Raw genomic sequence first — 26319 nt, forward strand, 5'->3', positions numbered from 1 at the left:
CACACCCCGCAGAAGCCATGGAGGCCATCAAGAAGAAGATGCAGATGCTGAAGCTGGATAAGGAGAACGCCATCGACCGTGCCGAACAGGCCGAGGCGGACAAGAAAACAGCTGAGGACAAGTGCAAGCAAGTAAGAGCCTTGTGCCACGCTGGGCTGCTTCCGGGCTGCCGAGTATCCTCTCTGTGCTGACTCCTTCTGCTGTCTCAGGCTGGGCCTGAGGGTGAGCATCCCAGGAACTCTGGGGCCTGGACACTGCCGGGAGAGTGGGGCTAATGCCCTGTATTAGAATAGGCAAGGGTACCAGCTGGGGAGATGGCTCAGTGGTAAAGGGGCCTGCATCCAAGACAGAAGACCTGCCTTCAGTCCCTGGGGTCTACATGGTGGGAGAAGAAAACACCTCCAGCCAGCGGCCCGCTGACCTCCACGCTTGCACCACGACACTGGGATGTGTGGTTTTCTAACAAAGAAAAGACGAGGGGAGCCCTGTTCTTCCTAGGAGGCTGTGGGCAGCAGCCAGGTCGATCTCTCATACAGCAGAAGCGACAGTGGCACTTGCTGGGCTGTGGTCTCCAGAGCCCCTGGGTGCCAGAGCAGAGCGACACTGACACTGGCTGTAGCATGCTCAGAGGGAGTCTGAGAAAGTGAGAAGGAAGCGGACCTGGCAGTCAGGGTGTGAGTCAGCACGGCTGCGTGTGGAGGCTCCTCTCCCTGTGCCTACCTCCAGCGTGTGTGCTCACATCTGTGTGGTGTGTGAACGTCGTACAGGATCCGGGGTGAGGAAGATAAGACGTCTGTCTGTCTGTCTGTCTGTGTGCTTCCGTCACAGCCGCAGGATGATCATATCTTATTGGGGCTGTAGTGTCTGGACTTGCATCCATGAGGTGTTACCAGGATGGCCATTGTCCTGTGTGAGTGCCTGCGTGTCTAGGTTAAGTGTATCAGTGTGTCCCCATTTGTAACAGCATCCTAAAAAGAGTGGATGTGTGTGGAGAGAGGTGACCTGTGACCTGCTACAGAGTGGCCAGGAGGAGTCTGGGTTCCGGGAAGAGGAGCCTTGAGTACTCTGGGAGCAGATGCCCAGGAGGCCTTGGCATGGGGATTCCCTGGAGAGCTGGCGTGGGGGTGGGGGCAGGCAGTGGACACTGACCAGGCTCAGCACTCACAAGCAGTCAGTGCAGTGACCCTGGCAGAGCAAATTCAGTTGTTTCAATGTTGTGTCCAGAGCCCCAGTGGGAGGGAGGAAGGCACTCACTCCGGCACCATCCCACTCTGCCCTCAGTGCGTACCCCACCACAGGGGCATCTGCAGCCTCAGATAAGCCCAGGGGTCCCCCAGGATGGTGACACCAAACTCGAGTCCCTGCACAGGCCAGGGATTAGTTGGTTTAGACAGAAGACTTCATTACTGTGTGCCCAGGGACAAGCACCTCCAGTTCTCTGTGCCTTTGTGACCTCCCTGTAAGGTGGGGAAGTCACAGAGCCACCTCCCCAGCTCACACGGAGGCTCATGGGTGACTGTGCAGGTGAAACCCTTGGCCCAGTGCCTGGCTCGGAGTAAGCACTCAATAAATGTGGGGTTATATCCTGCCCCGCCTGACTTCCCCTTTGGGCCTCCCCACCCCCCACTGTCCCAGGACTGCCCAGAGAGCCTGTGTGGCACATCTGTGTAGGCTGACTCCACCCCTCCTCCTTCCCTGGAGCCCCTCCCTGGCAAACACAGTAGCCCTGTCCTAGTCTAGACTGCCTGGCCGTATCTGTGTGGTGTGTGAACACTGTGCTTCGCCCAACCCTGAAAGCCCTCGTCATGAAGCGCTTGGATTGGGAAAGAGAAAAGTGAGTCTGTGGCTCCACTTCTCACTAACTGTGACTGACAGGTTGGTCTAGCGAATCTCCCAAGGGAACCTAGACCTCAAAAGAGAAGAGTGTCATAGTCCCCAGCCAGCTCTGTGACCAAAATAGTGACAATTTGTCCTGCTTCTCGCTGGATTTGTCTGTCTGTGTGTGTGTGTGGGGGGGGTACATAGTCTGTCCCAGATGGCAGAGGAAGACACCTGTGTCCGATGTAGCACCCTCTGCCTTATCCCCTGGAGGCGGGGTCTCTCACTGGCCCTGGAGCTAGCCTGGCGGCTGGTAAGAGCCAGTGTTCCTCCATATGAGGCGTGTGTGTGTGTGTGTGTGTGTGTGTGTGTGTGTGCGTGCGTGCGTGTGTGTGTGTGTGTGTGTGTGTGTGTGTGTGTGTGTTATATGGGTGCTGGGGATTTGAACTCAGATCATCATGTGCTGTAAGTGTTCTTACCCACTGAGCCATCTCCCCAGCCCAGATTTTTTTTTTCCTTCTATATTTTCCAAGTCTTTTTCTCAAGCAACCTGCTAGGGCTGACTTGGGTTCAAATCCAGGTCTCTCTCATTTGATTTGTCTGTTTTGTGTTTGGGGGAGGGGCACACATGTGAAGCTCCGAGGACAACTTTTAGGACTTGGTTCTTTCCTTCCACCTGGTCCTGGGACTGAACTCAGGTTCTCAGGCTTGGCTTGGGTACCCTTATTCACTGCGTCACCTCCCTGGTATGGTTTTTTGACACGTGACCCAACTAGGCAGCACAGACTGGCCTGAAACCCACAGCGATCCTCCTGCCAGGTGTCCACCACTGTACCTGGCTGCAGGCCACCGTCTGTGAGCCCTTAGTGAAATCTTGGGATGCTGGGTCAGAAGGTTGAGTCCTGCCTGATGATAGAGGCTGTGGGGTGGGTATGTATACCAACATGGACTCCCCTTCCCAAGAAGGCCTAACACTGTGGGATGACAGAGGGAGCCAATCAGGACCCATCTGAACCAACTCCTGCCCCTGTACCCCCAGGGACCTCCAGCCAGATCCGGTTCCTGGCTGTGCCTGCCCAGTGTGGACGTAGGATGGAAAACTGGCCCGGCTGTTTCCTGCCCACTCCCAGCTCAGGGCAGCAACATCCGTTACCGCTGCCCTTTGACCCCACATCCTGCCTCCACCTCACTAAACTGTGTATCCTATGACCACTTTACTGGAAGGGAAACTGAGGCCCAAAGCACAGTGGCTGGCCAGGAAAAGCTGCACACCCACACACTTTGTGCATGAAGTTTGGACAAAAGGAAAATGACCCAGTTCCTGTGGGATCTGTTTATTTTTCATACCCACCTCCTACCGCTGGAGGCTTTGGAGTGTGTCACCAATCTAGCCAATGAACCCCTGGGGGCTGGGGAGATGGCAGAGTGGGTAGTGCTGGCCACACAGCATGAGGACCTGAGTTTGGATCCCAGATCCCATGTAAAAGTCCAGAACAGCAGGGCACGCCTGTAACCCCAGCACTGGGGATCGGGCTCCCTGCCCTGGGAGGCTAACCGAACTAGTGGACTCCAGTTCCATTGAGAGACCCCACCTCAAAAAACACGGAGTGGAGAGCAACAGAAGCAGATGTCTGATATTAACCGGTCTTCCACATAGGCAAGCACACAGCACACACCTCCACACACCTCCACACACCTCCACACACCTCCACACACCTCCACACACCTCCACACACATCCACACACATCCACACACCTCCACACACCTCCACACACATCCACACACATCCACACACCTCCACACACATCCACACACCTCCACACACATCCACACACCTCCACACACCTCCACACACATCCACACACCTCCACACACCTCCACACACCTCCACACACCTCCACACACCTCCACACACCTCCACACACATCCGTACACACATATATACCACACACATACCAAAGATCACTTCCTGCTGTGTTCTGCTGCTGGGGCCCGTGGTGACTTCAGCTGCAAACCTGGCCCTCAGTGACATCCCCAGCCTCAGGATGCCGGAGGGAGGAGGCTGAGGACAGTGGGGATAGGGTGGGCTGACAGCCGAAGGTGTCCACAGCAGAGCCTTGCAGTCAAACCAGCACTGACGTCCAAGTTCTACTTGTGTGAGCCTGGAGTCCCTTCCCCTTTCGGGGACTCAGTTTGCTGTAACATGAGGCTTCGGGGAGCCTGTAAGTCTGTCTACGTTTCCGACAGTCTATCTACTGTCTCCCAAAACATCAGGAACTCAGTCGGGCACCCAGTCAGGTGAGGGGACGCATGCCTGTCACCCCAGCACTCTGGAGGTGAAGGCAGAAGGGTCAGGAATTCAAGCTCATCCCTGGCTGCTGGAGGACACCCTGGGCTACACGAGACCCTGCCTCAAAAAAACAAACAGGCTGGAGCTGCGGGCACGTGGTTAACAGCACTGGCCGTTCTTACAGAGGACCTGAATTCAGTTGCCAGCACCTGGGTCAGACAACTCACAACTGCAGGCGCCTGCCCTCATGTGAACACACACAATATATCTCTCTCCCTCTCTCTCTCCCCCCCCCCCCTCTCTCTCTTTCTCTCAGCATACAAAAACCCCTAAAACTTTCTCTATAGCCTCTGAGTCCAGTGGGGTCAAATCTGTTTCACACTGAGAGTACCCATGCTTGGCATACAGTAGGTGCTCAATAAATACTCCACTCCACAAGTCCAGAAGGAAGACAGGGGGGTGAGGGCCAGCCCTGCTCTGGGAGGTGTCTTTAAGGAAAATGACTCACTCTCTTAGTCAAAGACAGCTTCCTGCCCTAGAGTGTTCAGAGTCCACCAGACAAAGGTTTCCATTCTGCAGATGGGGAAACTAAGGTCAGAAAAGTCTGGGGCTGGGAGCCAGACTTCAGGCTTTCTGCGCAGAGGTCAAGTGCTAGGGACAATGGGATGGTCCAGTCAAATCCATCACAGTGACAGACTGGGACTGTGTTGGGGTGGCCTTGGGATGTCACACAAGCCAGCTGGGCCTGCACTCTGCTGGGCCTCATCTGGGACTCGTGGGTGACTTCAGCTGAGCCCCTGTGTCAGGCCTGCCTCCCGCCCCCCAGGGTGGGCTTTATTCCTACCCACCCAGGAGTGCCTCAGGACCTCCCAGGTGGCCCCTCTTCCAACTCACTGCCCCTGGGAGAGAAGAGAACAGAGCATTAATCCCAGTGTCAGGACGCAGAGGCAGCAGATCTCTGAGAGCTCGGGGCCAGCCTGACCCACACAGTGAGACCCTGTCTCCAAAAATAAAAATTAAAGAGAGTGGACGGCAGTCAGGCACGGTGGTGCAGGCCTTTAGTCCCAGCACTCAGGAGGCAGCATCTTTGTGAATTCAAGGCCAGCCTGGTGTACAAAGTGAGTCCCAGTACAGCCACAGCTACAGAGTGAAATCCTGTCTTGAAAAACAAAAAACAAAAAACAAAAAAAAAAAAGGGGAAAAAAGGTAGACAGCATTTAATGTTCTCTTGCCTGCTTGCTTGCTCTCTCTCTCTCTCTCTCTCTCTCTCTCTCTCTCACACACACACACACACACACACACACACACACACATTCTCGTGTTCAGCTGGTTATCATCTTAGTTAACTTACTGTCCACAGAGATCAGCCTTCCTGTGTCCCCAACAAGTTTACCTTGAGAACCGGGTTCCAGTCCTGTGCTGGGCAACCAAGGGAAAGGCACCACCCTCTGTGATTCCTGCTGAGGGAGTCAGGACAGTGAGTGCTGCCTGCTTGGGGCCACAGACAGCATTTGGGGTGACGCAGTAGGCCGCACCAGTCGATCCACTGGAGTAGACACAGGAGTGGCCCTGGCAGCTAGGAGGTGTCATGGAGGCTGGGTGGGTGCCTTCCTGAGCCAACTCTGAAGAGCTGGGTGACTGTGAGAGAGAACGGGAAGTCGGGGACAGACCCTCAGGACTAACAGGACTAAGGTCTGGAGAAGGTTAAGGGGCGTACGTGTTAATGAAAACAGAGTCACAGCAAATGTGCAAAAATTGGAGGAGAGAGACTTGAGTTTTGATGGGAATCAGTCTCTGCGGGGTGAGTCTCTTCCAGCGCCCTCAAAGCCAGGCACCGGAACAGGTTCAGGGCTCTCCAGAGCAATGGGGAGCCACAGAAGGTTCTGTGGGGAGATGGGCCTGCACATGACCAGAAACTTCGTCTCTCTGACTGTAAAATTCGGTGAGAGACCCAGAGGCTCCACTTTGTTTAAACGATCCCCTGAAGGCCGAATTCCGAAAATGGCAATGCAAAATCGAATTTGTAGTGAGGCTCTGACTTCCTCAAGAGAGTGGGGACGCTGGTGAGTCTCACTAAAAATTCAGTAGTACACACTCTGCAATGTGTGTATGATTCATTTTTATTTTATGTGTATGGATGTTTTGCCTGTATGCAACGGTGTCATGGAGGCCAGAGGAGGGTGTTGATCCCCTGGAACAGGAGCTGGGAATCAAACCTGTGCCCTCTGTAAGAGATCCACCTATATATACTTTTTACTTTCTACATTAATGGGGGGGGCCGCGTGTGTGAGGTCGGCTGTGGCAGTGGGTTCTGTGGATGGATTCCTGGTGGTGTCAGGCTTGGCGGCAAGCTCCTTTACCCGCTGAGCCACTTCGCCAGCTCATAAAGGCTTTATGTTTCTTGGCAGGGCCTCAAACTCCGGATCCCCCTGCCTCAGCCTCCCAAACGCTGGGCGACAGGCGTGCACCACCACGTCCATACTTTACAGATAAGGAAACTGAGGCCCAGAGAGCTGGGACCCACACCCTTAGGCTGACTCGTTCTCCTCTGTGTCCCCAGGTAGAAGAGGAGCTGACGCACCTCCAGAAGAAACTCAAGGGCACGGAGGACGAGCTGGACAGGCACTCGGAGGACCTGAAGGACGCGCAGGAAAAGCTAGAGCTGGCGGAGAAGAAAGCCTCCGATGTAAGCGCGGCTGCGGGCGCCCGCTCGGGCAAGGCGGGGCGGGCCGCGCGGGAGGGCGAGGAGCCCCCAGGGCAGCGGCGGCCAGCGGTGCCGACGTCAGCCCTCCCCCCCCCCCCGCCCGGTGCTGACGTCGCGGGCCGGCCGGGGTGACCTCATCGGCCCGAAGGCAGCGGCCGGGGGGCGGGGAGAGGCGGGGGCGGCCCCGGCGTGGCCAAGGCTCGCGGGCCCGGGCGCGGCCGCCCAGCTGTCGCCGGAGCCCAGCGGAGCGAGCGCGCCATGGCCGGCCTCAACTCGCTGGAGGCGGTGAAGCGCAAGATCCAGGCCCTGCAGCAGCAGGCGGACGACGCGGAGGACCGCGCGCAGGGCCTGCAGCGCGAGCTGGACGGCGAGCGCGAGCGGCGCGAGAAAGTGAGCGACCCGGGCCCGCGCCGTCCCGAGCCCCGCGCGACCCCCGCTTTCGTCCGGCGCTGCGGCCCCGCGCGCTCCCGGGCCCGCGCGCCCTCCTTTCTTCCCGGCTCCGTGCGCTCCCAGCTCTCCCTCCCTCCCTTCCTCCTTCCCTCCCTGTCCCCCTCCCTCCTTCGGTCCTCCGCCTGGGTCATCCGCACCCCGGGACCCCCGAGCGGGCGCCGTACGCCGACTGGGCGGGAAATGGGGGGGGTAGGGGCGCGGAGCAGTCCGGCGTGGGGCGGCCGGGCGAACCCCGCGCTCCCATTGTCTGCGGCCCGACCGCGGTGGGGGCGGGGGCGGCGCGCGCTCTCGCTCCTTCGCGCCCGAACTTTCCCGGCGCGTCCCTGGGGTGCGGCCGCGACGTGTCGGCTGAGGGCGGGGTGGGAGGCAGGAGTATCAGGGCGCAGGCCTGCCGCACCCCCCCCCCACCTTGTCTCCCCGAGCCCCTGGGAATACCCGCCAGGGCCTCTCCACCCGCCAAGGTCGGAGCGCCCACTCTATGCGCCTTCGCGGGGAGTCCGGGGACCCGGGTGCATAAATAGCTCCGAAAGAGGAAGCGGCCTCCGCACCTCCTCCTCTTCATCCCTGGGTCAAGCCCGGGGCCGGAGGCAGATCTGGGTTCTAACCCAGCTCTGACACCCACAAACCACTCGATTCGCGTTTCTCTCCCCAAAAGTCCTCTAAAAGAGGAGGGTGGCCAGACCGACTAGAGAGAGGCATTCCAGACGCTTCCGCGGCTCTGAGAGACCCCAGCCTGGGTACTAGAGCCGCGTTTGCTGGCTAAGGAGCCTCTCAGACAAGGGAGGGGTGTTGGGGGGACGTCCAGGGCCCCTGAAAGCCAGAGTGTAGGGACTCAGGGCGAGGACCCCAGAAACTGCCAGGCCAGGTAGAGTTGGCTCCGCTGGCACCGCCTGGACTCCTCCCAAGGCGGTCTGGGCGACAGCCTGGCCTGAGTGGAAACCTTGAATCCCTCCAGGGCCTCTTGGGCTGGAGGAAGCCTCAGAACCGGGTGGAAGCTCCACACAGTAGCTGTTCTGGCCTTTCACACTCCAGTCCCACCCGAGACAGCTCCAAAATGGCCCCGAGTCTCCAGCCAAGCCAGGAATTTGGCGGCCTGGGGGTGGGATGCGGGGGATGCTTTTTTGCAAAACTTGGGGCTTCTTAAAAACTTCGTGTGACAAAGTGTGCTTCTCTTCCCTGTGGAAAGACGTCTCAAGTTGATTCCAGGCCAGAAGCACCCAGACCAGAAATGGGGGGCGGGGGCTGTGGCAGACTTCTGGGCCTGTGTCCCAACAGCTGGTTTCATTTAGATTTTTGTGTGATTAACCGACGTCTTCCTGTTCCTTGGCCACAAGTATCTAGAGAGCCTCTTTTACCTTATAAGGGAAACCCTTTGTAGCCCGTGGAAGGCTTTGATTGCAGGAAGAGGCGGTACTCAGGATGACTAGCCTGGGGGGCGGGGAGAGGGAGAGAGAGAGAGAAAGAGCGTGAGTGTGTGTGTGTGTGTGTGTGTGTGTGGCACGCGCGTGCCCGCATGCTCTGCCGTTAGTGCATGCTTATGAACGAAAGCTCTTTCGATTTTAAGCAGTTGAAAATGTGCCAAGATTCAGAATGTGCTTCATCAATCTAATTTCTTTCTTTTCTTTGAGACAACTGAATCAAGAAACTCAGTGTGACCGTGAAAGTTGATTACTCCCTGGGTGTGGCCTTGCTCCTCTGTAGCCCCCAGCTACTCTAGAGGCTGGGGCCGTCCCTGAGTGGCTCAGAGTTTGCTTGGCCTGCACGAAGCCCAGGTCCATCTCCAGGACTGGGTGAACTGGATGAGGCAGTCTCAGCGCTTGAGAGGTTGAGGCAGGGAAATCAGAAGTTCAAGGCCACCCTATGTAGTTAAGGCCAGCCTGGACTACATGAGACCATGGCTGAAAAAAATATTGACTGCAGATGGGTGCAAGGTTCTTTTTGGGAAATGACAAAAGTTAACAAATTAGATAGTAGTCCTAGTTGCATACTTCTGCTAAATATACTAGAAACTGAACTGGGCGGGAACCAACCCTGCCCTAGCTGTTGGAATGCGAGAGGCATTGAGGTTCAAGACTTAAAAGGAGGCACCCGTGTGCACCGAGATGGTTTCTCTGGGTAAAGGTTCTTGCCACCAAGGCTGATGACCTGAGTTCAATCCCCAGGACCCACATAGTGGGAGGAGATACCTGAGACACACAGGCACACATTGATGTTGGGAGGTGGGGGTCACAGGTCAGAAACTTTTTTTTTTGTCTGTGTGTTGACAGGCAGCCTGGCCTTGTTATGTTACTTTCCCTGCTCTGGAAGCTGGGGCTGGGAGGACCCAGACTCTCCCTGATTTTTATAACTGCCCCCTTGTAGTGGTTATCCCTGAAAGGAAGCTGATAGCCTGACTTCCTGTGTCTCCTTCAGCTGAATCCCATGCACCCACGCATGCATTTTTAAGATGTGTGTGATGGAATTTAAGCTCAGGTCTTTATGCTGTGCAACGATACCTGTTACCTCCTGAGCCAGCTCCCCAGCTCCCCAGCTCCCCAGCTCGCCCTCCTTCTGGTACTTTGGCTGAGGAACTTGCTATATAGTAATCCAGGCTAGCCTGAAATGATTTGTCCTTCAGCTTCATTCGCTTGGAGCTGGGATCACAGGCATGTGTCCATGCCCTGCTAATTGAATCTTATGTGACCAACTTTCTGTGCTCCTTCTTGAGGGTGGCCATCCCTAGGTGACTGGCCTGCCCTCCAAGCTTCTGAGGGACAGAGTGAGAAGGTACTTACCAGCCCCAAGTCACTGAACAAAACCAGTGCACTGATGGACTTTGTGTGAAGCCAGGGCCAGGAAGATGGCTCAGTTGTTAAAGGTGCTTGCCAACAGCTATACTGCCTTGAGTTTGAATCCCAGGACATGGTGGAGTGGAAGAACCAACTCCCAAAAGTTGTCCTCTGACAGCCACACAGGTCCCCTCTTACACACACACACACACACACACACACACACACACACACACACACACTCCGAATGAGTGTAATTCAGAAAAATAATGACAAAGAGTAGCAGTAAGCGCTTCCACCCTGCCCCACAGTCTTTCCCCGTGTTTGGGGTGAGCCATGCTTTGGTCATAACCCTTAGTCCTGTGAAGTGTTCAGTCTGAGAGATACAGGTACAGAGAGTGACACAAGCTGCCACTTGACCCCAGAGCTCCTGCTCTTCTGCATGCTGTGTGTGAAAGGGCCCCTGGAAAGCCTGCTAACGGTGCTGGAGTGCAGCTCCAGGGCAGTGTGCTTGTGAGTGTGTGTGCACAAGGCCCCGGGTCCCTCTCCAACTACGACAAGAGCAACCACAAACAGCAAAAACACCAGAAAGCTAGTGGCACTACTCAGAGAGTTGGGCATATAGCACCAGGCCTAACTTTTCTTTCTTCCTTTCTTTTTTGGAGACAGGGTCTCACTGTGTATCTCTGGCTGGCCTGGAACTCACAGAGATCCGCCTGCCTCTGCCTTCCAAGGGAGCCGCCCCTGGCTTGTTTTTTTGTTTTGTTTTTTTTTTTTCCTGTTGCACTTAGATTCTTTTTTTTTTTTTTTTTTTTTTGGTTTTTCGAGACAGGGTTTCTCTGTGTAGCTTTGCGCCTTTCCTGAAACTCGCTTTGGAGACCAGGCTGGCCTCGAACTCACAAAGATCCGCCTGCCTCTGCCTCCCGAGTGCTGGGATTAAAGGCATGTGCCACCACCGCCTGGCGCACTTAGATTCTTATTCGGCACGTGATAGTTGTGCGGGTGGTCTCTCTGCTGACTTGGTTGGCCATCAGTCACAGAGTGAATTCCTCAAAGTTTTCAGGAGACTGAAATGTTATGTTCTCCAGAGAGGCTGGGTGCTGTGACTTGCCAATAGTGTCAGCACCTGGGAGACTGAAGCAGGAGGATTCCCTGAGTTGGAGACCAGCCTGGTCAATTCGTGAGGCCTTGTCTCACAGATCAATAATTTTTTAAAAATCAAATTTAAATTCAGATGAGAGTGAATTCTGTTGAGCCTGGGCCCCTGGGTGGGCTGTGGCAGGGCATCCGGGTCACTGAGGGAAGGGGGGGGGGGGGCTGCTGCTCGCCAGCATGCCACTTCTCATGGCTGCACCTCTGACTTCCCAGGCTGAAGGAGATGTGGCTGCTCTCAACCGCCGCATCCAGCTGGTGGAGGAGGAGCTGGACCGCGCTCAGGAGCGACTGGCCACAGCCCTGCAGAAGCTGGAGGAGGCAGAGAAGGCAGCAGACGAGAGCGAGAGGTAGGATGCTCCGACCTGGGGGAAACTGGGGATGGAGCCAGGTGTGGTGGCACCCCTGTGGGCCCACCGCTGGGGAGGATCGGGAGTTCCAGGCCAGCCTGGGCCCCAGGAGGCCCTTCCTGACTTTTAAAAAGGTGTGTGTGAGGGTTGATGGCTCAGTATATAAGTGCTTGAATCCTCAACACCCGTGTGAAAAGCCTGTTGTGTTTACACAGGAGGACACTGGTGCCCGGTGGCTGCCAGCCTACCTCCAGGTTCAGTGAGAGACCCTGTCTCAAGGGAAAAAGACAGAGTGATAAACAGGACACCTGACATCCTCCTCTGGCCTCCATATTACACATAAATTTTGGATTTGAAATGGTGCTAGTGACCTCAGAGCTGAAGGGAAAGCCAGTGGGGTTTTACAGATGTGTGACAGCCCTGTAAACACCACACTATGTGGTGATTTGGGGGATTTATTTTGTTGTTGTTGTTTTTGTTTTTAATTCCCTTTTCTGTTTTATTCTGTTTGAGGCAGGGTCTACCCATGTAGCCCAGGCTGGCCTCAACTCCTAGCAACCTTCCTGCCTCAGCTACCTGAATGCTGGGGTGACAGACGGTCCCCCATGTGCCCAGCTTGTGTTGGTTGTTGTTTTGTTTTGATGATGGCCTAGGAGAACACATTCCAGCAGGCGGAGAAAAGCAGAAATGAGCAGGTGTGGGGCTGGGGCGTCAGTGTGCTGCTGCTTTCTGGGGAAGCCAGGGTGCCTTTGGTCCCCGTTCTAGAGAAAACAGAGTTTCTAGATGATGTGGAGAAAAGAGGAAGTAAAGGTGGATGGGCAGCGTAGCAGTGCACACTTTGTCCCAGGATCAGGGGTGCAGATCTCTGCCGTATGCCTGAATGGATGGCGGTTCCCATTGCTGTGGCAAGCTTTAGGCTTCCGGATGACCACAGCTGTATTTTGGGGACAGTGCATAACCAGCCATCACTGTGTGTGCAGCTGATTGTGCTGCTCTGGTAGTGTCTGTGCCAAAAGGCTTCCACAGGGAGCTCTGTCCCACCATCCTCTGGAGTGAGTGACTCTGGTGTATCTCGGCTTGGAGGGCAGACTGCTGCATGGTTACAGGAGCCATGGACAGGGTGGCCGGCCCAGCACTGAAGGTTTCCCAGTATACATTCCTCCCAAAGACCTGAGTGCAGATTGTGCTGCTGTGAACATGAAGCAGACACTAGACACCAGCTAGGATCTGGGGTGCTGCTCAGTGGTGAGCGCCTGCCTAGCCTGTGAGAGGCCCGGGCTCTATACTCCGCACTAGTCCACTTGGGCTGTCGAGGTGGTCTAGTGGGTAGAGGCACTTGCTGCCAAGTCTCATGACCTAAATTCACTCCTGGGTCTCACATGGTGGAAGGAGAGAACCAACCTCCTGCAAGTTGTCCATGGCACAGATGTGCACACCCTGAACACACACAGTGCCCATATTGGGCAGCTCACAACTGCCTATAACATGAACTCCAGTGAACATAGTACCTCTGACTTCTGTGTACACCTACCTGCACACACACACACACACACACACACACACACACACACACAGACACAGACACACACACACACACACAGAGTTAAAAATAAAATGAGTATTAAAAACCAAAAACAACACCAGTGAGATGGCTCAGTGGGTAAAAGCACTTGCTGCCAAGTGTGACAACCTGAGCTCAGTTGGTGCCTGGGACCCACACTGGAAGTGTAAAACACCCTGCAGGTGTTTTACAACTTCCACACTTGCTGGGGCGCATGCGCTCACACACAAATAAATGTAGAATTATAATAATAAATAAATCAGGTGTTTTGTCATACACCACAGTTTTAATAACGTGCGTACGTGTGTGTGTGTGTGTGTGTGTGTGTGTGTGTGTGTGTGTGTGTGTCTGAAACAGGGTCCTGACTGTCCGGGAACTTCCTGTGTAGACCAGGCTGGTCTAGAACTCACAGAGATCCACATTCCTCTGCCTCCCGAGTGCCGGAATCAAAAAGAGTGCCCAGTGCCCGGTGCCCCCCCCTCCCTGCCCCAATTGATTGTATTTCATTTGTGTGTGCCACAGCGCGTATGTGGAGGTCAGAACATCTCGTAGGAGTGGGTGCCCCCCTTCGTCAGACTGGTGGTGACAAACGCTGTTCCCACTGCGCTATCTCCACCTTGTTTTTTGAGACAGGGTCTCAGTGGACAGGAGCTCCAGGAATGCTGTCCCCACCTCCCCAGCAGAGGTTTTTATGTGGTGCTGGGGAGCAGGAGCGGGTCTCAGGCTTGTGGGAAAGCATTTGGCCCACAGCCGTCGCGGATCCCCATGACTGCCTCTGCTCCACGCAGCTCAGCGAGAGCAAGCTCTGCTGAGGCAGCTGAGTTGTTGTGGCTGCCCTCGGACGTCATTCTTTCTGACCTGGGTGTCCTTTATCTGAAATGCTTGGGACAGAAAGTACTTAGGAGTTTGGTTGTTTCTAGATTTGGGGATTTTTGCATGTGCATAATGAGATATCTTAAAGGTGGGATCCAAGTCCAAACAGGAAGTCCATATGCATCCTCTATCCCTTCTACCCAGGGACAGGGGGTCATTTCCGGCGAATCTAGTGTGCCCTCCTTTTAATGGTGGCCTGTTGCATAAGGAATCTCCCGTTTGTGCTGTGGCTGTGCACAAAGGTTGCGGGTGGGCCTTAGTGGTAGGACTCTTGCTTAGCATTCACACTGCACTGAGTTCTAGCCCCTGCATGTCCAAAAAAAAAAAAAAAAAAAAAAAAAAAGTTTATCTTGAAAGCCAGGTATGGTGGAGCACGCCTTTGAAAACTAGTTTATTCTGAGCAGTTTGGCTGCCCGCATTGTGCCTGCCTTCCCTGTGCTTCCCTGTGGTCTTTGCACGGCAGCTTGTTCGTTTTATTTCCATTCAGCCCTGGTTTTGGAAGCTTCCAGTAATTCCCTTTCCCCCCCCTCCCCCCAGCATAAACATCCCGCCCATCCTGGGCATGGACTTGTTCTTTCACTCCTGTGACTCTGGGGTGTGTTTTTGGTTTTGGTTGGTTAGTTGATTGGTTTGGAGGTTGTTTCTTTGTTTCTCTTTTTATAATTTTAACACAAAGTCTCACTGTATAGCTCTGACTAGCCTGGATGGAACTCAGAGATCCCCTTGCTTCCGCCTCTTGAGAGCTGGGACTGAAGGTGTGCACCACCACACACAGTGAAACTCTGGCTTCATTGTTTGCCTTTTTTTTTTTTTTAAACTTTTGTTTTATTGAAACAAGATCCTGCTATAGAGCCAGGCTTGCCTGCAACCCAAAGGCCTGTCTCAGTCTCCCAAGTGCTGAGATGACAGACACGGGCCACTCACCTGCCAGGCTCCTCCAGTTCTCGTCTTACGCTTAGCTGAGCCTCGTGTAGATAAGGGCTCCGGAAAGCCCTCTGTGGCTCTCCCCTCGGTTCCCACTACACCTGCTCCTCCACATTCCCGCAGGTGTGGCGGCACACTCCATACTGACTGCTGATGCTCAGGCCTGTCTCCTGGAGAGGAAACGAACATGGGTGCACCCTGAGGAGTGGGGCCAGTTCTGCTGCCTAGCAGCTCCATAACCTTGAGCCTTTCTCTGCCTCAGTTTCTTTTGTCTGTGAAGTGGGGATAGTAGACCCCCTGCATGGTGTGATTTTGAAAGCTGGAGATCCACCAGACATGGTAGTGATGCATGTCTGTCATTACAGTGCTCCCAAAGGCTGAGGCGGGTGTAGCCTGGGCTAGGTAGCAAAACCCCGTCTTCTAAGACCTGATGAAAGGGGTGTTGGGAGGTAGGATTGGAGCTCAGTTGATAAGAATTCTTACCTGGCATCCACAAAGCTGGGTTCAATCCTCAACACCACATAAGCCAGGTGTGGTGATGCAAGCCCGTCACCCCAACACCGAGGAGGTCGAGGCAGGGGGATCAGGAATTCAAAGCTACCCTTCACTGCACAGTGAGTTTGAGGTCAGCGTGGGGTATATGAGACCCTGTCCCAAAGAAGTAAAAGTGAGTCTGGGGAGATTGTCCATGGTTGAGTGCTTGCTGCACAAGCCTGAGAACCTGACTTAGTGTACCCACCCCCACATAAAAGCTGATATGGGTGTGTGTGTCTAATCCCGGCACTGGAGAGGCAAAAGACTGAAGGCCTTTGGCCATGGCCTGGGGTTCCATGGCAGCCAGTCTGTAGAGAGCAGCAAGCTCCAGGTCCAGTGAGAGACCTGTCTCAAAAAGATATCACGGGCTGGAGAGCCGGCTCTGCAGTTAAGAGCACCTGCTGCTCTTGCAGCGGGCCTGGCTTCAGTGCCCAGCACCAGAGGGCTTCTCGGTGAAATGAATGTGGAAGTTGACAGCAGGTCTTCATCCTTGCCTGGGTCCCGGGTGGAGGCATTTGAGGACCTGGCTCTCACACCCCACCCCGTTTGCAGAGGCATGAAGGTGATAGAGAACCGAGCCATGAAAGACGAGGAGAAGATGGAGATCCAGGAGATGCAGCTCAAAGAGGCCAAGCACATCGCCGAGGAGGCCGACCGCAAGTACGAGGAGGTGAGTGGGGCCGGCGGGGTGGCCGCAGGAAGTGGGAGGAAATGGTGCTGCCGATAGGAGCCCAGGGGAAGCCCACACTCAGGACGATTGCCTCTGCGGGAACATCTGTGTTTCCAGGCACAGCCACTTGGCTGGGAAGCTATCTTGATGGGTGCCAAAAAAAGTCCTGCGGCCACTTGTTTGAGTTGCTGGAGACCAACTGATCAGCTCCCTCCTCTCGTCCCTTAAGCTGGATGTGAGACCAGTTGGCAGATACTGTGGTCATGCCTGCCAGTCAGGCTCTGCTGCCACTTTTTTATCTTCGTGGACATAGGCTTACACACTCGCCCAGGCTGCCCGGGCTAGCCATGAACTCTTGACTCTGTGTCTACTGCCTCAGCTTCCCAAGTGCTGGAATTATAGGCGTGAACCCCTATGCCTGGCTATCTTGTCTTTTTTTTTCTGAGAAAGGTTCTTCTGCAGTCCAGGCTGTTCTCCCCATACAGAGAAGAATGTAAGGATGGCCTCTGAAGTCCTAATCCTCCTGCCTCCAATTCCAAAGTGCTGGGATTATAGGCATGAACCACACTCTACGTGGCTGAATTTTGGTTTTAGAGAAAGGGTCTAAGGAATCTCAGGCTGGCCTCCAACTCCCTTTATATAGCCAGGGGTGACCTTTAATTCCAGATTCTTTTGCCTCTGCCCCCAAATGTTGGGATTGCAAGCCATCATGCCTGGTTTTGTTGTGTTTTTGAAACTGGACCTCCCTAACAGGAATGACAGTGTCACCACCACACTGGGCTCTGGTCCTTCTTCCTCCAGTCAGTGACTCAGCTCTACCTTCCCCTTGCCTGCCTCACTTCGGAGACCTGAGATGTTTCCATCCCTTGCAGGCTCCAGAGCTCTTAGATTTCGAGGGACCAACATCTGCAAGGAAATGACCTGGTAGTGGGGATGGGTCTCAGCTGGCCCTTCTGTCTTTGTAGGTGGCGCGTAAGTTGGTCATCCTGGAGGGTGAGCTGGAGAGAGCAGAGGAGCGTGCGGAGGTGTCCGAACTGTAAGTGGCAGAACGGGGCTGAGCTGCTCATCCGGCTCCAGGGGGAGGAGGGAGGAGGGAGGAGGGGGAGTGGGCTGTGCTGGGAATTGCCTGTTGCTGGGGCCTCTGCTCAAGGACTTGGGCATCCAGGGTTCAGGGCTCATCCCTCCTTTTTTGCTTATCAGCTGAGAGAACATGGTTACTGATGGTTCTTACTACCAAGGGAAGCTTTGCTGGGTCCTTTTCCCATCAAGAAACTGGGAAATTGAGTTGAGACCCCAGGACAGCATAGAGGGCCCAGATTTCCCGCTCCCAGCCAAGGCTACTGTGCTTTGCTTTGATTTCTGGGTTTTTTTGTTTTGTGGGGTTTTTTTTTGTTGTTGTTTTTTGTTTTTTGTTTTTTGGGTTTTTTTTGGTTTTTGTTTGTTTGATTCAGGGTCTCTTGTTGCCTGGAATGCCTGATCCTCCTGCCTCTGCCTCTAGACTGCTGGGATGACAGGCGTGCAACCACACTGAGCTTTTACATTTTTGTTCCTCACAATTTTATTTATGTATGTATACACACACATTTTACTTTGTTTATATCACACCCCCTACACCCTCCTTTATCCCTCTCCCACTGACCCTTTTCTCAGTGTGCCCCCTCCTAACTCCCATTTCTTCTTGTGTGTGACCTCTATAGTTATTAGACATACATATTAGCATGAGCATGGGTAGGGGTTGTTTACCCCACTAAGAAATGTAGCTCCTCCTCCCCCAGAGGCCATTGACTGCTGATAGCTACTTGGGAGGGCGGGCCTCCTGAGCCCACACCTCCTCCATGACGGAATGTTGTCAGGCCCTCCTGTGCAGGTCTTGTGTGGGTGGCCACTGCAGCTGTGGGTTTGCAGTAACCCTGTACAGAAGACAGTTTCCTAGCTCTCCTGCCCATCCTCTGGCTCTTACATCCCCCTCCCCTCTTCCTCAGCGTTCCTTATTGGCTGTTTTTATTTTTGAGACAAGGTTTCACTTTATAGCCAGGCTGGCCTGGAACTTGGACTTTCCTGCCTTAACTTCACACACCCAGCCAGGCCATGTGATCTTCAGAATGCTGTCTGTAGATTGCAGGTGCCCCACGTGTTTGAGGGCTTTGCTTCTGATATTGGTATTGGTGCCTGACTCATTCCAATTGGGGTAGCTCAGCTAGAATCCCACAGGTCCCAACAAACAAAACACCTCTCCCCTTGGCCTTGGACCGGGGATCCAGCTCCACAGAGAGCCCTGCAGGGCTGGGAGCACCCTGGTTTCACAGGTGCATTCTAGGCTTGCTTCCTGGAGTGTCCGGTATGAACTCTGAATGCCATCTCCCACCTCCCGCCCTCATCTCCTTTGCACACCTTCCTGAGAAAGCCCAGCCAGTCACAGATTTCACAAGTCCCTATTGCCTCATCCCTGGCAGATGCCCAGTTTGCTTTACAAACCCTCCAAGTGCCCTCCTGCCCTGCCTCTGCCTGTACCTGGCAGGAGAGGGTTTGCTAAGCTCCCAGCATTCCCTGGGGAACGGAGGCTTCTTGGAAGGGAATGTAAGAGAAAACACACATCTTTTGTCTTGGTGCAGAAAGTGTGGTGACCTGGAAGAGGAGCTCAAGAATGTCACTAACAACCTCAAGTCACTGGAGGCTGCTTCTGAAAAGGTCAGGTGGAGGGGAGCTTGCTGCGTTTTGTCCTGTTCTTCAGTCTAGGTGGCCTGGCATATGCCAGGGTGTCAGCATGCAGACCTTTGTTAGTGGGAGCCTTGCCGAGGCAGAGTTTCTCACCTGAAGCTCATCTGTTTGGCTAGTCTAGCTAGCCAGCTTGCTCCAGGGATCCCATCCCCGCCGATGGGCTGCCACAACCACACAGCCTTTATGTGGATGCTGGGGTCCTCCAGCCAGGTGACTCCCGCTGAGTCACCACCCAGCTCTTTCTTCCTTTTTGAGAGTATTTATTTATTTCATGTGCATAAGTGTTTTTGCCTGCCATGTGTGCCTGCACTACAGGGACGTCAGGTTCCCTGGCCCCGAAGTTACGAGTGACTGTGAGCCTCCGTGCGGGTGCAGAGAACTGAACACGGCCCTCCGTAAAAGCTTCAGGAGCTCTTAACCTCTGAGCCCTCTCCAGGCTCCTTCCCCCCTTTATAAGAACTGCCTTTTGGTTTCTCCCACAGTATTCTGAAAAGGAGGATAAATATGAAGAAGAAATTAAGCTTCTGTCTGACAAGCTGAAGGAGGTGAGTGTGGCTACACCCAGCCATGCCCTGCTTTTTGAGGAGCTGATCTGAAACAGGGTGGTGACTCTCTTCTCCCCTAGGCTGAGACCCGAGCTGAATTTGCAGAGAGGACAGTTTCCAAATTGGAGAAGACAATCGATGACCTGGAAGGTAGGAATCTCCACCTCCCTAAGTGACACATGAAAAGTTGGGTGAGGGGGTCTGTGGAGGGACAGAGCTGGCCTTTGTTTCCACAGTGAGGTCTTCAGAATTCTCACAGAGATGCCTTGCATTTTTTAAATGCCTCTGGTTCTTGCTGGCCTCTCTCCCAGAGGCCAGGCTTATTTATCTTAGTGTGAAGAAAAGGAAAAAGGGGCCTGCAGGGCCTCGGTTCCCTGGGGCCACACACAACTCAGCATTTCTTGAAGTGACTTTATTATTCTTCAAGATAGAGCACGGAAATTCCAGTTGGGATCCTCCAGGCTGTCTCATCCAGGAAGGGGAGTGAAACTCATTCTTCATATCCCTTATCCATATAAGGGAAAATGCTCCATTCCAAAGGGTGACCTATGCAGGACGACGTCATTAGATCATCAGAAGTCATCTTGGGCCCAGTGGTGATGGTAGTGGGAGCTATTTATCTTAAAACAGGGTCTTACAGTGTAGACCAGGCTGGCCTTGCCTCTGCCTCCCAAGTGCTGGGATTAAAGGCGTGTGCTGTCAGGCCTAGCTCACCATTATTTTAAGAGTTCATCTAGGCTACTCCGGTCCAGAACCTGAGACCTCCCCTGAGTCACTCCATAGCTGTTTGTTTGACATGGGGCTCAACTGTCCTAGTCACACTCTCTTTTCTCACTTTCTCCTCCTGTTTGTCTACACTGTTCATCTCAGCCCTCTGTCTCCTCTCTTCGACTCCCTCCCTGGGGACACCACCATGTAGACAGCGCCCAAAAGCTCAAGGAAATAGCTATCATGAGGGATCTGAACGAGCCCTCAGTGACCAAACCTCTCTCTGAGGGCACCTTGGGTCAGCCATCTCCCGGTGGCCTCCTGCCTCTGCTGCCTCGGCACTCCAGGGACCCACCTCCTGGCCTTTTTCCATGTGTCAGACTCTGACTAGAATGACAACAGGCCATCTCCATCTTCTGTCCTTGCCACCTCATCTTTGAGCTGGAACAAGGTGCCTTTGACCATGGCTGGGATGAGAGGTAGAGGCTCTCTTTACCCAAAGAAAAATGATGCCCACGTGGTCCTTTTCTGAAAATAATTCCAAAAGCCAATCTGGCAGGAGTCCTGAAACACAGCAGTAGCTAATCAGAGTGGGAACCTAGTCATTGTTTCTTAATAGAGTGTCTGATGAGTCAGCAAAAAAAAAGGAGGCTACCCTTGATTGGGGTTCGGGCTATGAATTCAAGTGGTTGCAATTCAACTCTTGTTCTGTCTGTTACACTGAGGCTGATGACCTGAGTCCCCACATCTCCACTGTCTAGGGAACAGTCAGCCAATGCCCTGTCCCTGGGGAGAGGGAGTCACACAAGGGATATAACACCCATTAGCAGTAGAGGGAAGGTGAACCTGATGTATTGACAAAGAAACAAAGGTACTGGGCATTTGGAGGCTGACATGAGGATTTGAATTTGAAGTCTGAGCAACATAGCCAGATCCTGTCTCACACATACCCTCCCGAAGAGAGGTTGGGGAAGGAAGATGACTCCGTAAGAGTGCTTGCTGAGCAAGCAGGAAGATCCAAGTTCAAATCCCCAGCTCCCACATGAAAGCTGGACATAGTCCCACGATAATATAACTCCAGCACTCAGGGGTGGAAAGTGGTGGAGACAGGATCATCGGGGCTCCCTGGCTGCCTGCCTAGCTCCAGGTTTGGTATGAAACCCTGTCTGGGTTGAGTGATAGAGCCTCTGTACTCTGCATGTGCACAAGGGGTATGCACATATGTGCACATACACAGAAGTGGGGGGGGGGGGGACAAGCAATAAAGCGGGGTTTTTCCCGAGTTCCAAGGTGAGCACGTTTCCATAGTACTTGGGATAACCAGGGGAAGTGTAGGCACTGAAAGTTCATGCTTAACATGACTGAAGATTGTGACAGAGATGCATCCAGATCTCATCACCACCAATACCTCATATCACCCCTAAAACATGTACGTTTGTTTGTTTGGTCAGTTACAGTGCTTGCTTTTCAAGCATGAGGACCTGAATTCAGTCCCGGTAAATAAGGTAAAAAGGCTAGGATGTGACTTGGGCTTGTAGAGTCAGCAATGGGGAGAGGGGAAATAAGATCCCTGGGGCTTGCTGGCCATCTTGTCTAGCCTACTGAGTGAGTTTCTGGCAGGGACAGACCATGTCTCAAAAAAGCAAGGTAAGAAGGCTGGAGACATGGTTAAGACCACTTGCTCTTTCGAAGGACCCAAGTACATTTCCCAGCATCCAGATCAAGTAGTTCACAACTACATGTAACCCGGCTCCAGGGGACATGGCACCCTCTTCTGACCTCTGCAGGCACCTACACACAGATACACACACCACAAAAGATAGGTGACTTCTGAGGAAGAACAGCCAAGGTTGACCTCTGACCGACCTTGGAAAGATTCATTTTGCCAACTCTAACCTCTCCACCACCAGCCTCCTGGTTCCTGTGTGCCATTTACATTAACCCATTTTGTAAGCAGGGTGGTGGTGGTGCATACCTTTAATCCCAGCAGCACTCGGGAGGGAGAAACAGGCAGATCTCTGTGAGTTTGAGACCAGCCTGGTCTACAGAACAACTTCTAGGACAGCCAGGGCTACACAGAAACCCTGTTTGGGGGGTGGGGTGGGCATTTTTAAAACCGTGCCCTATATACCTTGTCTTGCATAGGCCCTGGGATAGATTACAGACCGTGCTTTTGTTGTTTGCTCTGTATTTCCCTGACATTTTTCCAGACATGAATAGCCTCCACCCTTTGAAATAACCATCCCTTCCTGTCTGTCTAATCATTCTAGAGCCCTACAAGAGCTTCTACAGACTGGTGCCATAGAGCTCAGCTCCTTCCTGTTGTCTGTCTGAACGGTGTTGAGGGTCTCAAGGATAGGGAGGAGCACTTTGGGAGTGGGGTACAGGGGCCTCTTTCATCCCAGACCTAATTAACAACACATGCTGGAATGGGGGACCAGGATTGACAGTAGAAGACCTGGGTTATATCCCACCTTCATTACTGAGCTGGGCAACGTTGAACAAAGGTGCAGTCTGGATTACCAGGGGTTGTCTAAGAACACAGAGCAGCTGGCCCAAGAGCATCCAGTTAACAAGTCTTCACCCGGGCTGGGTGGGCCAGTCACAGTAGTTTGTCACATAAAAGCTTCTGTGGCTATAGAGAGGCTGCAGTCTGAGGTGTTTTTCTTTCTGAAAATTTCCAGGTTGATCCTATCACACAGTTTAAGAGGTCTTTCACTTTCTTCCAGTATTTTAATGACTCCTGGCCTGGTCCTTATCGGCCATCACTCACACAAACGAGTTTTCTCTCGTGCTTGGTCATGCAGAGCTTTTACAAATTATTGTATTTATTTCTTTATTTGGGGTTGAAGGGAGCACACAGAAAGGATCAAGTTTCTCCTACCATGTGGGTCCTGGGGATGGAACACAGGTCTTGAGGGTTGGCAGCAGGAACCTTGGCCATCTCACAAGCCACCCCTGTCTTTTTTAAAGTTTATTTACCCAGCTCAGATATTGAGTAGTTTGCCTGCGGTCTGACTTAGGTTTCAGTCCTGTGTCATTTACCTGGCATCTGACTCCAGTGCCAGAGGCACACAGTCAGTGAACATTGTGTGCCTGGGATTACAACAGTCATCTCCAGACACTGCAAAGAAAAATGGGTTATAGGATTTTATATTTTCCTAACAAGTCTCCTGTATCTAGGACCAAAATCTTTTATGTGTATAGCACCTCCTGAGTTCTGAAGCATGTCCTAGTTAGTTCTCCTAAGGCCTATATTACACACACTGGTGTTATTCTCTACATTTCACAGATGGGAAAACTGAGGCCTGGAAAGGTTAAATGGCTTACTCTAATGGTACAACTTAGGGCTTCAGTCCAAGTGCTCTGGCCCAAGGATTGCTGGGTTTAGCAAAGGAAAATACAGGGCAGTTGATCAATTGAGTTTTCATCTCATGAAACCTTTGGGATGTTAAATTTTTATTTGTAGTTTATATGTTTGTGGGGGAGGTGCTCATGTGCCACAGTACATGTGTGGAGGTCAGAAAACAGGTTGTAGGAGTCGCTTCTCTTCCTTCCATTATGTGAGTCCCAGAGATAAAACTGATTATGGAAGGGGAGGTGCACACCTTTAAACCCAGCAAGTGGATCTCTGTGAGTTCAAGGCCAGCCTGGTCTATAGAGTGAGTTCCAGGACAACTAGGGCTACATAGAAAAACCCTGTCTCAGGAGAAACCCTATCTCGAATAAGTAAATAAATAAGTAAAACCTTGATGATCGGGCCTGGCGACAAGTGCCTTTTCTTTTCTTGATGAGGAATCCTACCAACCCAGGATTTTTCTTTGGGTTGGGGGTGGTGGTGAGACGGGGTCACATGTGCTGGAGTGTCAGGTATACATCACAAAGCCAGGCTCTTTCTAGACATTCTTGTTGTTTGCTTTTGTTTTTGAGACAGGATCTAACTACACAGTTCTGGCTAGCCTGGAACTTACTGTGTAGATCAGGCTAGTCTCAAACTAAGATCTACCTGCCTCCTGAGTGCCAGGATTCAAATAATGCATTATCACGCCCAGCCTAATATTCCATATTTTATCTTGTTTAGTCCTTGATACCTATTACTCCATGGTATTCTCTGTGATTAGAGCATAAAGTACTTTCTTAGCTGTGACTTTCACTGACAATTTGAGGTGACCCCCTTTTCCTTCCTTTAACAAAGATGCTTATTAATTCATTTTTCCTTCCTGTCTTAATCCTTAACAGAAAAACTTGCCCAGGCCAAAGAAGAGAATGTGGGCTTACATCAGACACTGGATCAGACACTAAACGAACTTAACTGTATATAACCCAAACCAGAAGAGTCCTGTTCCAACATCAACTCGACTCCAGAGAGTGTGCCATGTCTTCCTCTCTTATAAGAAGTTCCTCTTGTTACTGTGTCTCCACCTTGCTGGAAATGCCAAGCAGATAATGAATTCATGACCAAATATTTTGTATCAGACAAGCTTTGAGCACCACTTATGTTTCTTTCCTTTTCCTTTCAAATGGCACCAGCTTCTTCAGCTAGTCTTGTTCTTAAATTGCATTTATTCTTAAAATAGGCAGGGAATTTCACACTGAGTGTAGTTGCTTAAGGCTGAGGGCATTTGGTTCCTGGGAATTAGTCAGCCCCACACTTTCAAGCACAGGCTCAAGTATCTGATAGTATCTGGTCACTGTTGGGGAAGTTATGGGAGGCTGGGGGTTGTCACAAGAAAAAGTGTAGGAATTTTCCACCTAGAGCAAAAATTAAAAACGGGCTGCTATGGGAAGTCAAGCCTGATCATGCCGAGCCGGCTCCACACTCCACTGTGCAGAACAAACTTCCTTTAAGCATTCCAAGTGAGGATGGTGGGGTGATTGCCCATGTATCTTCAGACAGATCCTTGATGCTGTTCCGTGCACATTTTCCTTTCACTCCAAAATTGTTCTCTGAGGAGCAAGTGTCTTACTCCAGGACTTGTCTGCTGTGGTCTAATGACATGCTCAGCAAGGAATATGGCAGAGTCCAATCCTTTTCAGATCAGTCATGTCAAAGACTGCTAGCAAAGCCAGGCACAGTGGTGCACACCTTTAATCCCAGCACTCGGGAGACAGAGGCAGGTGGATCTCTGTGAGTTTGAGGCCAGCCTGGTCTACAGAGTGAGTTTTAAGCCAACCAGGGCTACATGGTGAGATCCTGTCTCAAATAACAAACAAAAAGACTGTTAGCCATCAATACATTGAGGAGACTGTTCTAATAACAAATGCTGGGCAACAAAAGGTCTCTCCAGCAGCAAGGTGATAGAAAAAGAAAGTGGTTAAACTTCATCTCCATTGTTCAGGGAACAACAAATGGAAGCTTGTCTTTGCCAAGACTTGAATTCCTTCGGGAATGACACTAGTAAAAGACCAAGAAACTCCTGATTGAACTGGATGTGGAGTATTCTGTAGGCTGCACTTTTTTTTTTTTTTTTTTTTTTTTTTTTTTTGCTCTGTTGTAGTTTTGCTTTCTCAGTTAACATCTCAGACTGAAACATTCCACATTCCCTAGCAGCATGGGGACAACTCGAGTTTACAATTCCGACTGAAAATCACCCTGCTTCTAGCTTATCTGAACCCCTGCCCCTCACTCCTATTTATTAAGCATCACACTACCAGGGAGGTGAACTTTTAGCAAACTGTGCAGTTGAATAAAACCTACTCTGTTCTTTAGATTCTTGCAATTGTATCATATGTGATAATATCACTTTTTCTACATTTTGGTCAAATAAATTTTTACATAAACAATGTGTATGGGTTTATTTTTCAGTTCCTTGACCATGTTGTGGTTATATATAGAATATATTTGGTTATTCCACACACACCCCTTATTTCCTTCCTGCTCCTTTACACCCCATCTCCATCCCTACCGGTCTCATTTTGGTTTTGCTTTGCAATATATTTAGTTAAACCAAGGCTATCTGTGATTGTAGGTTTGGAACTTTCTGCTGGAACCTGGTGGGATCATGAGTGGGTATACAACTATTCCTCCCTTTTCTGAATCTATCATCAAACTAGTTCCACATTGAGGGATGGGGCTCCCAGGCCCCTCCATCAACACCTGGCTGTTGACTGTCCCATTCTTGTGCAGACCTAGTATGGACTTCGTAGTAATTCAGAGTTACGATTCTGATGGCTATATCTTGCCCAGATGATGTCATTTCCCAGCCCTTTTCCATTTCAGCTCTTACATTGTTTCCACCCTCTTCTGCATTTC

At 52.2% G+C, this 26319-nt stretch overlaps 1 protein-coding gene across 2 annotated transcripts; it reads left to right on the plus strand.

Annotated features, from left to right (window-relative positions):
• Tpm4 (tropomyosin 4) lies at window positions 1-25850 on the plus strand. Of its 2 annotated transcripts, XM_059244290.1 has the most exons (9): window positions 1-131; window positions 6670-6795; window positions 11400-11533; window positions 15978-16095; window positions 17061-17131; window positions 18708-18783; window positions 19296-19358; window positions 19439-19508; window positions 24306-25850. In XM_059244290.1, exons 1-9 carry the CDS (start codon window positions 18-20, stop codon window positions 24386-24388), a joined length of 855 nt encoding a protein of 284 aa, XP_059100273.1. In that variant the 5' UTR covers window positions 1-17; the 3' UTR covers window positions 24389-25850. The 2 variants fall into 2 exon arrangements, with proteins under 2 accessions (XP_059100273.1, XP_059100274.1); XM_059244291.1 differs by lacking the exons at window positions 1-131; window positions 6670-6795 and adding an exon at window positions 7003-7203.
• The last annotated feature ends 469 nt before the right edge of the window (window positions 25851-26319 follow it).

The sequence above is a fragment of the Peromyscus eremicus genome, chromosome 17, assembly GCF_949786415.1.
Source record: "Peromyscus eremicus chromosome 17, PerEre_H2_v1, whole genome shotgun sequence".
Taxonomy (NCBI): Eukaryota; Metazoa; Chordata; class Mammalia; order Rodentia; family Cricetidae; genus Peromyscus; species Peromyscus eremicus.

What these genes read in the sequence shown, in the direction of transcription:
- Tpm4 (XM_059244290.1), top strand. Translation starts at nt 18, where the DNA reads ATGGAGGCCATCAAGAAGAAGATGCAGATGCTGAAGCTGGATAAGGAG. An exon ending in CTGAGGACAAGTGCAAGCAA is followed by an intron (nt 132 to 6,669) that starts GTAAGAGCCTTG and finishes CTGTGTCCCCAG; the next exon opens with GTAGAAGAGGAGCTGACGCA. An exon ending in CGTGCGGAGGTGTCCGAACT is followed by an intron (nt 17,132 to 18,707) that starts GTAAGTGGCAGA and finishes GTCTTGGTGCAG; the next exon opens with AAAGTGTGGTGACCTGGAAG.